The following is a 15,867-nucleotide window of genomic DNA, read 5'->3' as shown; positions in this document are numbered from 1 at the left end:
AGTTAATACATTCCTGCAGTCTTCTTTACTCAAGGGCTGTGTGCTTGTATTTTTGGATTTGTTAAAAGCCATAAAGTATATTTTGAGTGGAGAGAGGAGTACAGAGTATGTTGACTGAACACTGATGTGTAATGGTAAGATTACTACTTACTGTAAACTTTCCAAGGCTGAGGTGAGAAAATAGCACTTGCCTGAAGTGAAAATAGGCTAAACACATTTTCTGGTCATTACTCAAATGCACTTTTTACTGCAACATTATCAGACATTCAAGGATATCCACCTAAATTTTTTAAATTCCTAATTCATTGCACATTTACATAGCAAGGGTGTATTCTAGACAGGTGATCCAGTTATTTTAGCTTTTTACTGATGTGCAGAGGAATGATGCAGCGTTTGCTGCTTTATTCTTGTAAAAGGTGTAGATGCTAGGGATTTCAGGAATGTAAAATCTGTTCCTTCCTTTTCCCTATATAGACTTGAATTCTACAACATTTTTGGCTTCCATGAGACTGAATTTCCTCTTCTTTTTTCCTTTAAAATAAAATAAAATTACAAAAAACCAAAACCAAAAATCTAAGACAAAAAGATCCAGCTACTCTGGATAATTTGTGAACCACATATATGTTTGTAGTTTGTCACAGTAGGGAGTGGGATGCAGGTCCAGTGTGTAATGCTGTCTTACCTACTTTTTATCCTTCCTCCTTTGGTTGCCTTAAAAATCTTGAAAAAGCAGAGAAGTGGTCTGTGCTGCTGTGATGCCCTGTAAGTTGGTAGGGGTAGTAGCTAGAACTGGTGGTACATTAGCAGGGTTTGTGCATTCTCCTTTCCAAGATCTCTTTGTGGTATTTCACCCACCCCTCTCTGCAGTGCCACTTTCCATCTTTTTGTTGCCTGGAAGCTTTTCCAAGAAGAGAAGGCTACCTGAGCAACTAGTATTTTTCCAGCACTATGCTCAGGTTTAGGTCATTCAAGCATTCCAGGAGCTACAACAAAAGAGGTTGACGGTACCCTGGAGTCTGCCTGACCTTTGTGTTTCTCCCACACAAGTGGGTCAGGGCTGGCTCTGCTCCTTGCTCTCTGTTCCAGGAAGCCAACAAACAGACGCCTTTCCCAACCTGACAAAAAAGGCTTGTCAAAGTTTGAATTCAGATTGAGAGGTTGCTTCAGGGATGATTTCTTAAATTTTTACCGTTTTTTTTTTTTAAGCCAGCAGATGGCAGCCGCCGTTAGTACATCTGTGCAAAAGAGCTCTTCACCCCTGGAACAGGCTGCTCTCCATCCTGCTCTGCTTCTGCTCTTCACATACACTGTGTCACTGGGATTTGTGTGTAAGCCTTGCGGAATTTAATAAGTACCTGACTAGAACAGAGATAAAGCCAAGCATAAAAGAAAAATGTTTTTTAATTGATCTTGCTCAAAAGATGTTGTGCAGAGCTTCTCATGCTGGTGCTGCAGGTAAGAATGCAGCTAAGGGTTGAATTGCATTAGTATTTAAGGCATTCAGTATTCAATTTAGAGGTAAGTTAAAAAAACCAGTTATATTAAAAATTAGTAATGTAGGTTGGAACAGATATACAATATCAGCTCTAGGGAATATGGAAGATAATTCCCAGGCTGGGGAATAAGAAATGTTAATTTTACCTCTGAAGCTGTTAGGCACTATTTTTTTCCCTATTTTCTTCATTATTAACATGTAGATCACAGAATTGCAGAGTCATACAAAGAGAACACTATGATAGAATCATAGGCAGGCTTGGGTTGGAAGGGACCTTAAGATCATCTAGGCCCAACCTCCCTGCCATGGGCAGAGACACCTTCCACTAGACCAGGTTGCTCAAAGTCCCATCCAATGTGGGCTTGACCATTTCCATTGATGAAGCATCTGCAACCTCTTTAGGCAACATGTTCCAGCATTTCACCACCCTCACAGCAAATAATTTCTTCCTTTAATCTGAATCTATTCTCTGTCAGTTTAAAGCCATTATCCTAACACTGTCATAGTGAAATGTCCCTCTCCATCTCTCTTATTGCCCCCCTTTGTGTATTGGAAGGTGCTCTAAGCTCTCCCTGGAGCCTTCTCTTTTCCAGGTTGAACAACCTCAACTTGCTCAGCTTGTCTTCACAGGAAAGGTGCTCGAGCTGGCTCATCATCTTCATGGCCTTCTCTGGACTCTCTCCAACTGGTCCACATCCTTCTTATGCTAGGGGCCCCAGAGCTGGGTGCAGCACTCCAGGTGTTATGCCAAAGCAGAGTAGAGGGGAAGAATCACCTCCCTTGACCTGCTGGCCACGCTGCTTTTGATGCAGCCCAGGATACCACTTCTGAAGTCTACTAGAAAGTTTTACAGCTGCACATCAGAAAGGTTCAAGGCCTTTTTTCGCTCATCAGCAGATTCCATATACGTGAGCACATAGAACTGAACCCTGTCAGGAAAATACATCCCCAAGTCATCATCAGTGGTGTAATGACAATGTAGAGCTGGCTGTCCAATCTAACACACAGTCCTTTGCCTGCTCCAGGCTTGCTCAGAGACAGGTCTTCTGCTTTTTTTGTTTGGTTGGTTGGTTTTGGTACAGGATGGTTATGCATTTTCACTAAGGAGAAGAAGATAACTGGGTGCAAAATAGTCCTTTAGAAAATTATAATTCTGGGTACATAAAATTATTAAAACTGACTTCAATTCTTACACCATAATTGTCTTGCAGAGGCCAAGAGGAGACTCACAATGATCTGGTTGCAAAAGCAGCCTCCATTCCTGCTACTATTGAGGGTAGAAGTACTTTATATTAATAAACTGTATTACTTAACATCTCTCACCACTTCTCTTGAAGATTGCATTTAACACCCAGGGCAAAATGTATATTAATACAAATTACTTTTGATTAAGATCATTATTATTTTAGCACATAAAAGGAAGGGGGTGGTAGAAAGGAATGTTCTCTTTTTAAATATTTAAATGCTCATTATACCAAAAAGATACAAATTACTGGCTGACTGACAACTTGCTAATAATAGCTTAAAAATGCAAATAGAACTGTTATCTCACTTGACTCTAATTGGAACTCCTTTGGCAGCCTGGGAGGGCAGGGCAGGAAGATTTGATTGTTTCCCAGAGCTGGAATTGTGTTGGTAAGGAAGTGTGGTGAAGATGTGCTGTGGATAAACAGGTTGCCATCTGCAGACATTAGAAATTATTATATTCCAAGAAACTGTTCTGAAGTGCTGTCTTGTGCTTGTGTACAATTTTGGTGACGATTGCTGGTGCCCTGAGCTGGTCTCACTCATGCCCACATGATGCAGGTTTTGCCTGGGCTGAATTGGCACAATGGGAATCCAAGCTGCAAATGATCAGGTCTCACAGAACAGCTATTATGTCTTCCGGGCATTATAAAAATACACTGCTTTAAACTTCCTGAATTAGAAATAATTTTAAAATGCCGTCTTAGAGTAGCTACCCTGTATGTATATATTCCTTCAGTAATTAATGTGTGTATTCTCCTAGCAAAATTTGCTTCCAGAGGATATTGCTTGAATTTTTATGCTTTGGTACAGAAATACAATATCCCTATTGTTGTCTGAGTGTTGCAACAATAAAAATAAAAATCATTTCTATGTGCCTAAATTGAGTGTTTGTGATGAAAGGTGTTCTTCTGTTACTCAACTAGATGTTTTCAATGCGACTAGTTAATGTAAAATACAATGTTAAAAGTATATTAGCATATATTGGCACTGAGGCACTCAAGCTCTGGTTGAGAATACATGTCGTGAATTTCTGCAGGTCTTAAGCTGCTCCACACAATTCTGCCCTCTCTTGCCTTTGGATAGTGTCTCCAATTTTAACATAATGGTTAGCATATGATTGGACTTGGCAACGAATGTCTTTTCAAACCCTCTGTGATGTGTCGGTGCAGTTGTGTCCTTTAACTCTCTAACAGCTGTGCTTCTGAAATAACAATGTAAGAAATGGTTTAGTTAGGAAAAGAAAGGCTTTTTTTTCCCAAGAGTTTTTCTAATCATTCAACATTCTCTTTTGTAGTTTCCTAAATTTCTTTGCACTTATGTAGTACTTTGCAGAAGTAGCTGGTTAGGTACAGGGTGTGCATTGCATTTCTACCTCAGCCACTGTTGTTACCTCTGGCTAAGCCATCTCACCTTGACCTCCCTTCAGGCTTCTGGGAGAGCATGAAGCACCATGACAGATGAAGTGTTTTGTTGTTCAGCAGTCTGTTCACATTTCATTTCCTCTATATGCAGTAAGTGGTGACCTTGTTTAATTTGGAGATGGATAAGAAAACAAGAGATGATGTTTGTTTCACATCTCTGTGTACCTTTTAGAAAGGAGTTTCTGATCTGACAAGTTGCTGTTTTATTCTGACAGAAACCAGATATCTATCAGGGATGGAGCAGTGATAATTTTTAATGAATATCATAATGAATTTCATACAGCTCCTCCCACTGACAAATGTTTCAGTCTAGGCACTATCAAAACCATTAAAAGAATAATGCAAAGAGTGTCTGTCTTCCCTGAAAGATGCAGGGTTGAGGATATTTGTAAACTTGCTAACAGCAAAAGCAAAAATTAAAAAATCCCTGCTCTTCCAGTAATGACTATGTTCTGTAAAGGTAAGTGAGCTATTTTGGAGATAGTGTGAGGACATGGGTGTGTGTCTGGAATAGCAGGTGGCTGCATCCTGACACGGTACAACTCCAGGGAAGGAACGGCTGTGTGCTCTTCTCTTGTCACTCTGGGAGATGTTTGCTAATGCAGCCTGTGATATTCTGGGTGAGGGAACTGTTTAGGCTCATCAGAAGAAAATTTTGTCATTACTGTAGTTTGCACTGGGCCTTGCTGGGTATATCTTAATGCTAAAGCAGTTACCTAAGCCATAGTTTAAGAGACATAGTTTAAGGGACAAAGTCTGCACTTAAATAATGGCTCTTGGTAGCTCTGAAGGGGCTGCTACTGGCATATTCTGAATAAACAGCATTTTAAAGAATCACCTTAATAATTTACAAAAAAACACTTGATGTTATTCTGCTCTAGCTAATGATGACTAGGGGCTGGGTTCCTGCAAGATCTCTGTGCCCAAACATTTCCAGATTCTTCCTTTTCTTTGGATTAGGATCATACTGAAAAGCACCAGCTTCCTGACAATGAATACAGCAAAAGATTTACAAGTGCTGCAGAACCTGAGCTCCCCTGGTGAGGTGCATATGGGGGGCCAAACCCTTTTCCCAGCTCCCCAGTTCATGGACAGGGTGATGTGTGCTATGACTCTGGCTTGGTAGGGTAAGTTTGGCCACACCTGTACTATGGATGACCAGTCTCGATGCAACAGTAGAGAGATGGAGATGATGTCTTCTAAGTCATGCGTGGGCAAGGCAGGCTGCTGAGAGCTTGACTTCAGCATCCCCATCTGGGGAAGGGAAGTTTATGTGTGTGAGGAAGACGGTGCCTATCAAAAAACCAGCCACCTGTCAAGATGCAGATGAACAATGTATTTCTGGGAGAAAAAAGAAACAAAAAGTGGGCTGAGCATGTGGGAGATGGGCTGTGATATCAAACTGCCTGTAGCTCCTCCCCCGTGGTGACCATTACCAGCATCACCCTGGATTAACTCTTCATGCTGATTTCCTAGAAATATTTTTATTGCTTTGTTTAAAGCTTGTTTGCATTTTGCTGACAGATGCCCTTGCTGCAGTGTTATTGATTAGCTTATGCAACCTGAGGGGTCTTAGACTGTTGTCATCAAAAAGAGTTAAGTCTGTGTCACACTTGTGTCTGGCTGTTGTGGAAACAGCAGAGGATTTGGTGAAAGCCTCTCCAAGATCTGCAGTGGAGTTGCAGAGCTGGCATTGCCCAGCAATCGAAGGCATGAGTGGCCCAGTGGCCCAGGGCTGCAAGCAATGCTGTCCAACATATAAATGTTTAAAAGCTGAAGGAGCCTTAAAAGGAAGAATTTATAGACCATGGGAATTATAAAAAAGTTCCTTTTAATTACTCAGTAATGTATAGACTATAAAGCTTAAGACTAAAGGCTGATAAAATATCTAAGAATAAGCATTCCTATGTGAGTCTCCAGGATCCCAGGATGTCTGTGAGAACAAATGTTTAGAGTGAGCCTTTGGTAGAGATGGGCAGTTGCTGAGCTGGATGCCTGCAGATGTGTCGATTCATGCACCTCCATATCTGGCCCCAGACCTGCTGGGCAGGCACAGCCCTGAAGCCCCAATGTTGCACAGCTTGGCTGAGTGGTCCCTGTCAGCACTGAAATGTGAGGAGGGGGTTGCTTTTCTATTGTTGGTAGAGTCAGTTGGAACATTTCAGACCATGCCTTTTGGTGTATTTGCTTTATTTTTAACTTGGAATAAGTATCTACATAAACACATAAATCAACACCAAATTTAACTGTCCTGTTTAAACCCCAAATTGGCACAATTCTGACATTATTTTACCACCAGAGATTAAAAAATTAGTTGCTTCAAATGCCAGATTAAAACCACTCATCAGACTGACAAGTAAAAGGAGACTAATTTGGTGCCAGAGGCTCAGTCTTGGCAGTGGAACAATGGTGGTAGTGCCATAACATGCTTGAGGGAAGGGATGCCATCCATAACAACTATGACAGGCACAAGGAGTGAGCCTGTGTGAACTTCATTAAGTTCAACAAGGCCAAGTGCAAGGTCCCATACGCAGGTCAGGGCAATCCCAAGCACAAATACAGGCTGGACAGAGAATTGATTGAGAGCAGCCCTGAGGAAAAGACTTTGGGACTGTTTGTGGATGTGAAACTCGACAGGACCCAGCTTGCAGCCCAGAAAGACAACCATAACCTGGGCTGCATCAAACACAGCATGGGCAGCAGGTTGAGGGAGGTGATTCTACCCCTCTACTCCACTCTGGTGAGACGCCCCCTGGAACAGGGTCCACTTCTGGGGTCTCCAGCACAGGAAGGATGTGGATCTGTTGCAGCGAGTCCAGAGGAAGGTCATGAAGATGGTCAGGATACTTAAATTGAAAGAGGGTAGATTTAGATTGGTTCTAAGGAAGAAATTCATTACAATGAAGGTGGTGAGACTCTGCAACAGGTTGCACAGAGAAGCTGTGGCTGCCCCATGGCTTGAAGTGTTCAGTGTCAGTTTGGTTGGTCTAGTGAAAGATGTCCATGCTTATGGCAGGGGTTTGGACTATGTGATCTTTAAAGGTGCCTTTCAATGCAAACCATTTTATGTTTTTTCCAGAACAGTCAATCCTATCTGTTTACTGGATGCTGTTAAATAGTACCTGTGTTGTCCTCCAAACACTTAAAGCCCACTCTCTGTGGCTTTCTCTGGATGCAAATATGTTTGCAGTGGTTTCTTCTTAAGGGAGGTTTGTGAGAAGTGCAGGTTGCAGAGAGTGAACAGTGGGATTTTTGCTTTACTCTCTGCATCTGACAATTCAGCACACGTGGGCTATGAGGTCTGGGACCACTGTGGGTCTCCAGGCTAGAGGAACAGCATTTTAAAACTTTTCTTTTTACCCTTCACTGAGTGTTATTCAACATCCATTTCCACAGTCCTTTTGCCATGCTGTTAGTCAGTCAGTCAGTTTCCCCTCTTCACTGAGCTCAGTGAGAGCTCATATAGAAGATTATTAATCTGAAAATTGGCTCTGGCAAAATGAAGAGCTGGCAGAGTGCCAGTACAACCACTTTGTCTCACATGGGTGTGGTTCCTGTTGTAAGGCAGCCTTAGTTTTCCCACCATCTAGCCTGCCCCCCACCTTGCTAGATCCAGCTCCTACTTAGCTGGAAGTGGGATCTGTTTTAAGCATGAGCAGGCTTAGGTGCTGCTTCTAACCTGCACCCATCCATTCTTAATGGGGGCAGTTCTAATGATGCCTTAGGTAACCTTGACAATGGAGGTTGCTGAGTTCACTTCCGAGTCGGAAAACAACAACCCTTCGTATTACTTATTTTGAAATTTGGCTTGTATACACTATTTTCATTGCTGATTCATCATAGCATGAAATAGAGGAGTATAGCTTTTAGCAGGGGAAAAGAAGATACGTCTCCAAATGCCCTCGCACCTGGTAAGATGCATGCAGCATTTCAGGATTGTCCTGAATATATAGAACCAGATATTTTAATTAAAAATATAATTACACTCACTTTTTTTTCTCTTATATTGTATGGATTCAGGCCAACAGGTGCTTTTATTGTGAATCTGAGGACTAGAATTTATTAAAAGCTTAGCTTTCAAATAATAAACCTACGATACTGGATGAATTCCACAGCACGTTATTGCACTTGGAGCTGGGGAGTACCATGCCCTTTTCATTCAGTCAACACGCTCCTTGATTTCCATCAGGTTTAGGATGGATGGCACCTTATGTGACCTGGAGTAATCTCAAAACTTCTGTCTCCACAGCAAATCCCCCAAACATTTACCAAACACACGAGGAAGCTCACAGCCTCCCTGCAAGAAGAAATCATTAACATGGTATTTCTTTGCAGTCTCAGATCACTCTTGCATGGATCAAAATCTCATTCCAGACCAATGTGGGAAATAACTCCATTACTATCACCAAAGGAAGTATGTTGCAAAAGCCCCAGAGTAGTTTTTATTTAAAATGTTAGTGTCATAAAATTCCAGGCTATGAAATGAAGACCTTGGGTTCCCATTCAAACATTACCCACCCCGCTTTAGATAGGTAATCACAGAACATAAAACATGCTGTAATGATACAAATATATTTTTGATACAGAAATTACAGTACATTATAAACAATGAAAACAAATTGAGGCACTAGACTGAACATCAGCTCTGTTCTGCACTGGCTGTGAGGCTGATAGACTTGATTTCAATGAACAAAAGAGGATTTACTTGGTTTAGTAAACTTAACTTTACGGGTCATATCATCAATGTGCTTTGTTGTGAGACATCACTAGGGTTGCCGGTCCTTTCAAGAACCACAACACACCTACACAACATGTATCATTGCCACAATATGAAAAATAATAATTTTATTGAATGTAGAATTCAAAAAAACAAACCCCATCAGCTGTTAAATAAATAATTATTCCATTCAGTAGTTAGTTTATATTACATGGCATTGACCATCAGAACAAATGAAGTTTAATAAATAATGTGTGGGAATATCTCATTTACGCCTCCGTTCATAGTTCTGTGCTATGCTCCCTTCAGAAGACCCTGCAAAAAATGAAGCAGAATGAAGTACACGGTGCAGCCTTGCATAAACCCCTGCAAGCATGAGAAATGTCAGAGACTTGCAGCCAGCTGGGCCACTGCTGGACACCAGTGGCATTTTTGGAACAGAGACAAGAGCTCCCTGCCCAACCCTGAGCTGCTTTGATTTGGTTTTACCTCTCAGACTACACTGCCCTACAGGAGGCTGAAAGTCTGAGCAGTGTTTTCTACCTTTTGTCTGTTGAACTGCTTGAAGCACCAGTAACTCAGTGCCCCTTTACCTCCCAGTAATCCATCTAACTGATGAGATCTGAGCATTCAGGTCCATTTGTGGATAAAGGCTTTCTGCATGGCCATGTCCACCTTTGCTCCTGCACAGTCAGCTCTTTGCCAGGTTTAAACCCTCCCTGTCCCCAAGCCCTGCACACAGGGAAAACCTTTATTGAAGACTGTTGCAGGAGCCAAGCTTCTTAGACTGACTCAGACTAACCTATGGACTAGCTGCAGACTAAAATAGTCTTCAGTAGCATATTTTGTGTGGTAGATCTCTCTTTCTTGCTCTTTTAAAATGAGAGCAAAACCCAGAAAGCCCTTCTTGGTTGAGGCTGTGCCCAAATCAGGGACTGAGATATCAGCATTCCAGTACCCTGCTTTGCCACATGAGGATTTAAATCACCACACTCACACCCAGCAGGATGGCATAACCTTCTGTACATTGCCAGAGTGCTCAGCAGCTTTCTGCAGAAGGAGACCACAGCACCACCGTAAAGGTCCTGCCCAGTTAAGTATCTTCAAGTAGGGAGAAGTAAGCATAGTCCTAATGCTTACTACTCCTGATATTGCTTTGGTTACACAGTCCTTAGGACCTATTTTCTCCTCTTGAGGAGCAGAAACAACTTCTTACCATTTTCCTCCCAAGGAATCAGGCACAAAAGCAGCGAATTCTAGTTTTACCTGTCACACAGGTATTACACAGCCCAACAGGGTAAAACTTCATTATTCCCCTTTGTTAGACAGACAACATAACAGTAGCCTGACTAGACTACCAATTTGAAATCAGGGCAATAAAATCTTTGCATTTTTAAAACATTTGCATTATTTTAAATTCTCATATTAATGTAAGTGTAATCCCAATGGAAACCAAATGCAATTTATTACTTCCAGGCTATTCACTTTTGTGATAGCAGATATATTTACAGGTATTATGCATTTAATAGCTATTGCCACCACAGATAAAATTGTACAAAATTATTCATGATACACAGCAATTTGTAAAATGATGCAGAGTGCAATATTACTAGTCTTGAATGGGATTTAATTGGAAAAAAAGTTACTGACAACCATAATTGCAGAATGTAGATCACAGCATGTATCCACATAATATAAAGGTGTCAGCTAGTAATTTAACTTTTATCATCCATTTAACAAAACAGTGAGAACTATTTCAGAGACATGAAATACATATTAGGGGGTGGGGTTTGTTGTTGTTGGTTTTTTGGGGTTTTTTTGTTGTTGTTGTTTTGTTTTGTTTGTTTGTTGTTTTTTTTATTCCCTCTATGGGGAATCAACTGACACTTTGGTTCACAGTGAAGGATTTCCTCAGTACAGCCCTATAGGACAGGAAAAGTAGAGCTACAGACAATACCACAAGAGTTCTGCATGTTAGGGGAGAGGAGAATTATACCACATATTGATGGTATAGGAAAATAACAGAAATTCATAGTGTCTGTTCAAAGCTTAAAATTATTTGGGTGAAGTGAAAACTGGAAAAGGCTGGGAATGTTTAACAGCCTGATCAGCAGAATGAAATGCTGTTAGTGACTGGTGTCTATTCTTCCACACTCCACTCAAAGTATCAGGAATAATGATCCCCTGAGACAATGAGGATATCCTGATGATAGCTGGATTTGGATCACATGTTTAAATGAGCTTTACATTTACAGCCTCTGAATTTTTCTTGGTATGTCAGTAAAATTTAGGTGGTTTTTTTTGTTGTTGTATTAGCACTTTGGGGACCAGCAGAACATGCAAAGGCAGGGCGATACTGAAAGTGTTCCGGGGACTTCTACCTGAGCTCGCCTGCAGCTCAGACCACTCTGATCATCTCAAACATTGGAGTGAAGCAAACCCTGAAATATCTTGGGTAACAAATAAAATCTTGGGTCTTTTTCAGAGAGCTCTGGGTCTACACTACATAAAGACTGCTTCTTCCATCCGCTGGGAGAGAACAAAGAGGCAACGGAATGAAGAGGCTCTATATCACCAAGTACCAGATTTAGTCATACATACCAGAATTTAAAGATCTTTTGCCCATAAGTCCAACAAAGGAGTCTGTTTTATGTCCTGAAAAAATATATTTAGTGGTGTTTTAATACATTTTAACTAGGTAGGCTTTTAAGATAACGTGTTCTCGCGAGGAAGGAAGACAGGCTCCAACACCGTTTATCTCACAGACCAGTTGTTCACATCCCTCTCAGACAACGGAGAATGAGTATCAGCCTGACTCATCCGACTTAACAGGTTAGACCAAGGCACAGGTCAGTTAGTGGATTTCTCATTAGTTGTTTTGTTTCTTTAAGTGTAATGGAAAAACATTGACCACTAATGGATTCTTACTTCTCTCCCAGTACAATTCCTATTGCCTTGAGACAATGCACAAGAAGGCAGTGTCTTGGTATAGCCTGCATCTGTGTGATGCATCTCTTTGACCTGTTGTTTTATTTCTGTAATGTGGAAGAAAAATCTCCCTCACAGGTCAGGCAGAGCCCTTATTGGAGAGGAAACCAATGGGACTCTATGTCTGGACCTGTCTGAGCTAGACAGTCTGGCTCTGCTTTTGGAATATTTATGAGTTCAGATATTACCTGCCTGTCCCATTAGTACTTCTCAAGGCACTGGATGTGTAGAAGATAAATTACTCCAAGTTTAGGCCTACAGCATATACCAAGATATAGCGGTAGCTATAGTTTCAGATTAAGAAGAACCACCCATTTTCATTCCTTATCTAAACTGACTTTCGAGACAAACTTAGAAATTTCTCTTTGGAAAGAATTTTGCTTGGCTAATTAATCTACAAAGCAAGATCCTCAGACCTCGCATGTATTAATTCAAGCTGAAGCAGTTTCAGAAATCTGTAACTTTTTTACTTTGGTCAGCAGGTTATTTGGCATGAGCTTTGTATCACAGTCATCTGTCCATCTTCCAATATATAACCCTAGTGAAAGTATCTTGTGGATAGCAGAACACCAGGACAGCTGTTGACCTCTGTGAACAGAGGAGGTGTCACAGAATACAAGATCCTTTTTACCTATTAAAAGTCTTCCAGTTTCTGTATAAACGCCTTCAGATAAATTCAGAGAATAAAACTCTCACTGTGCAGAACAAAGTAACACCACAGTGCAATATCATATCCTGCTTGATGTTACACAGAAGCAGAGCTAGGCACACTTATTAGAGGGGCAAGATATGCTTGTTCATATGGCAGTACATCAATCAGCCCCTACTGTGAGCAGGGATCTAATTCCCAGCACGACAATGCTGAGATACAGGATCTCACATGTGGGGACTTGGGCTCTCCCACAAAAGCATTCTTGGGTATTTGGAAATTCAATACTCTAATTTTGCAGATTTTGTCATCTTAATTGCTCCTCTCTGAGTCTGGCAGTAAGCCTGCCTTGACTCTGAGCAAGACTTACAGAATCCCCCCCTAGGGAAATAAGAGAGAGCTGCAACATCTGCACATTAATATGGATTGAAATCTCAAAGCTTGAGGCAGCTCAGATGAGATACAGTCTCACAGCCGCACTGGGGGGAAGGTTTCAATCCTGTAATAGAATATTTTTTCACCAGCAGCGCTGCCAGTCCTTAGCTGAAACCAGTCACCTTCTAATAATCCCATAAAATACACTATTCCCTATTTGAATACCTTCAAGTAATTACTTAAAATATTTTTATAAACTTACTTTTGTGAGAGATCTGGCCATATCCTGATTGGAGGAGAAAAGGAAAGAGGAAAAAAAGGGAAAAAGGAGTCGTTGAAAAAGGATTGGCATATACATATGACGCTACTGCAATACTTTCCAGAATCAAGCACAAAATCTACACTCCACATATTCCAAAAACTTGGTTTAGCTAAACCCACAGAATTTAAATCAGTTTAGCTCCAATTTCTTGGATCAATTTTTGGATCAGTAAACATGTAGAAAACATGGTAATAATTGTACACACAAGATTTCCACACATGGGCAATTCAGTAGTGTGTATGCTGACCCGTGAATTACCATGATATTCCTCACTAGGATTTACATATAGCAACTGCTGTGCATTTGGCACTTCAATGTGAAGCTCTCTCTTTTCCAGTTGGTGAGTTTATCTGGTATAAAACTTGAAATAAAACAAACAAACAAACAAAAAACCTCAAACAACCCACATGGCAGCTTTTGAGTGCTGTGAAGTTTGAGGAGGCACTAGGAGAAGAGGCGAGCGGAGAGGCGTGAGCAGCAGACCTCCCCCCACCCCGCTCACCGGCATCCCGCTTGCCCATGAGGCCGAAGAACTGCTGGGGCCGGGGTCTCCGCGCCATCCTCTGCAGAAAGTGCTCCAAGGGCAGCGGCATCTCCTCCTGCGGGGCGACAGCGGGCGGTGCTCAGCGCGGACCCCCCACCCCGTCCGGCCCGCCAGGCAGTGCCCGACATCAGCCCTTCGCTCCCGCGGAACCGCCGGGCTCACCTTCCCCTGGTCGCTGTCGGACCAGTCGGACCAGTAGCTGAGGTCGTCGGTGGCTCCCATCTCTTCGCCCAGCGCCTGCGCCAAGGCCAGGAGGAGCACGGCGAAAGCCAGCGGGAGCCTCATCGCCGCCTCGACGTCCTGCGGGGGGGCAGAAGTTGGAGCACCGGCATCCGCAGCCCCGGCGGGGCGAGCACGCACAGTCTTGCACACACACACTCACACAGCTGCCCCCGGCACACCTGGGGGCAGCTTCCTCGCACGTATAGACCCACAAGCGCCGAGTTACACCACCCTCCCTTCCCCCCGACTGCTACAGACACTTCTGGATATACGCACACCCGACACAGACTGGCGTGCAGCTCGATGTGCACACCAGCGCACAGACACAGAGGAATCCCTGTACACAAGGACATATAGGACTGTACATAAACACACCCTCACACGTCGATGCACATCCAGGTATTCACACCTTCTCACATACACACCACCCAGACAGATACAGCCCCCTCATACACACATCTAGGTACACACGCGTCCACTTGAAAACTTACACAAATAGTTACACACCTTGGATGCTCACACCTACAAAGGGATGCAGCTCTACACACACACACACACACACACACACACACACACACACACACACACACACACAGAGGTGTCTAGAGGTACACACTCATCCCTTTGCACATCAGGACAGGAACAAAAAGATGCTGGCACATTCATAGACATCCACGTGTGGACACAGAAGCATGTATAGGCACCCATCCCATAGATGTGCACACATATAGATCCCCCCGCACACACAAAGCCCACACGCACACCCCCTCACAACCGCACGGACAGGAGCACCCTCACACACAGAGGCACAGACGGACCTCCGAAGGCGCACGCACCGTCTGCAGCACGGAGAGCAGGCGCTGCTCTCTGAGAGCATTGGCCGGCTGGAGGGACGCTCCTCACTTTATATACCTGGAGACGGGGAGGGCCGAGGCAGCCTCATTTGCCTAAATGCAATTACTCCGGGTTTTATGATCCCAGCCCCGTGACAGCCCCCGCCCCCCGCTCCCGCTCCCGCAGCGCCTCCCGGATCTGCCCGGGGCTGGGAGTGTGGGGCAACCGGGTGGCTTTCCCCCTCCCTTCCCCTCACCCCCCCAGTCTCCCGTTCCCTCCCGCTGCAGCTCCGTGTCCCCGGGGCCGCCCCTGCGGCGGCGGCTGCGGGTGCGAACGCGGGGTGAGGCTCTGGATGTGGATGCGAGATGCAAGTGAGGACCTAAGGGTGCGAATGTCGCTTTTCACTTCTGTCCCCCGCGCCCCGCTCTCCCACGGCAGGGAGAGCTGCTCTCCACTGAGAGCGGCACCGCTAAGAGGGAGAGCGGGGCAGACGACCGAGGGCCAGCGGGGAGTGGAGAACGAGCCCCGGCGGCCGGGCCGCGGGGCTGCCTCCCGTGCCTGGTCCAGTTCCCTCCCCCCGAGTCTGCCCTCCCCATGCCACTGCTCAGACAGCCCCGACCCGCTGGGACCAGAAGTGAGGGATGCACGAAGTTGAGGAGCGCCTGACTGAGTGGGTGCACCCCAGGTCTACCGTGTCCGTGCTTGCAGAGGGGCTGCCGGCACAGGGCAGCAGGCTGGCACCGCTGGACTGATTGCTTTGACAGGCGAATGCCTTTACTGAAAATGAGCCAGCCTCTCTAGCAGCACATCCCTGCCTGCATCCTTCCCCTACAACAGCTTTGTACTGCTGCTGGCATTTGGCTCAAATACCTGTTTAGGTTATCTTTCCTTTCACAGTTGTTCCATTTATTTCTTCAAGGTCAGCTGTGCATGAGACTTCTCAGTTAACCTTGGTGGTCCCTCAGTGCCCATGTTATCGTGGTTCATGGTACCACAGCCTAAATCAGGCAGTCTGGACGGAGTATAGCAGGAGTTAACAGTGTTTCTTTTAG

General features: G+C 43.9%; 1 protein-coding gene across 3 annotated transcripts; it reads right to left on the bottom strand.

The window, feature by feature from the left end:
- Nucleotides 1-8,715: 8,715 nt before the first annotated feature.
- Nucleotides 8,716-15,537, bottom strand: TAC1 (tachykinin precursor 1). Of its 3 annotated transcripts, none has more exons than XM_071560061.1 (7): nt 15,507-15,537; nt 14,818-14,893; nt 13,922-14,059; nt 13,718-13,814; nt 13,156-13,179; nt 11,483-11,536; nt 8,716-9,196 (listed from the first exon to the last, which is right to left on the bottom strand). In XM_071560061.1, exons 3-7 carry the CDS (start codon nt 14,042-14,044, stop codon nt 9,147-9,149), a joined length of 348 nt encoding a protein of 115 aa, XP_071416162.1. In that variant the 5' UTR covers nt 14,045-14,059; nt 14,818-14,893; nt 15,507-15,537; the 3' UTR covers nt 8,716-9,146. The 3 variants fall into 3 exon arrangements, with proteins under 3 accessions (XP_071416162.1, XP_071416161.1, XP_071416165.1); XM_071560060.1 differs by having other exon boundaries at nt 14,800-14,893; nt 15,507-15,535; XM_071560064.1 differs by lacking the exon at nt 11,483-11,536 and having other exon boundaries at nt 14,800-14,893; nt 15,507-15,531.
- Nucleotides 15,538-15,867: the final 330 nt, after the last annotated feature.

The sequence above is a fragment of the Pithys albifrons genome, chromosome 7, assembly GCF_047495875.1.
Source record: "Pithys albifrons albifrons isolate INPA30051 chromosome 7, PitAlb_v1, whole genome shotgun sequence".
Taxonomy (NCBI): Eukaryota; Metazoa; Chordata; class Aves; order Passeriformes; family Thamnophilidae; genus Pithys; species Pithys albifrons.
The sequence above is the reverse complement of the archived record's forward strand: the minus strand, read 5'-3'. Positions and strand labels throughout refer to the sequence as shown.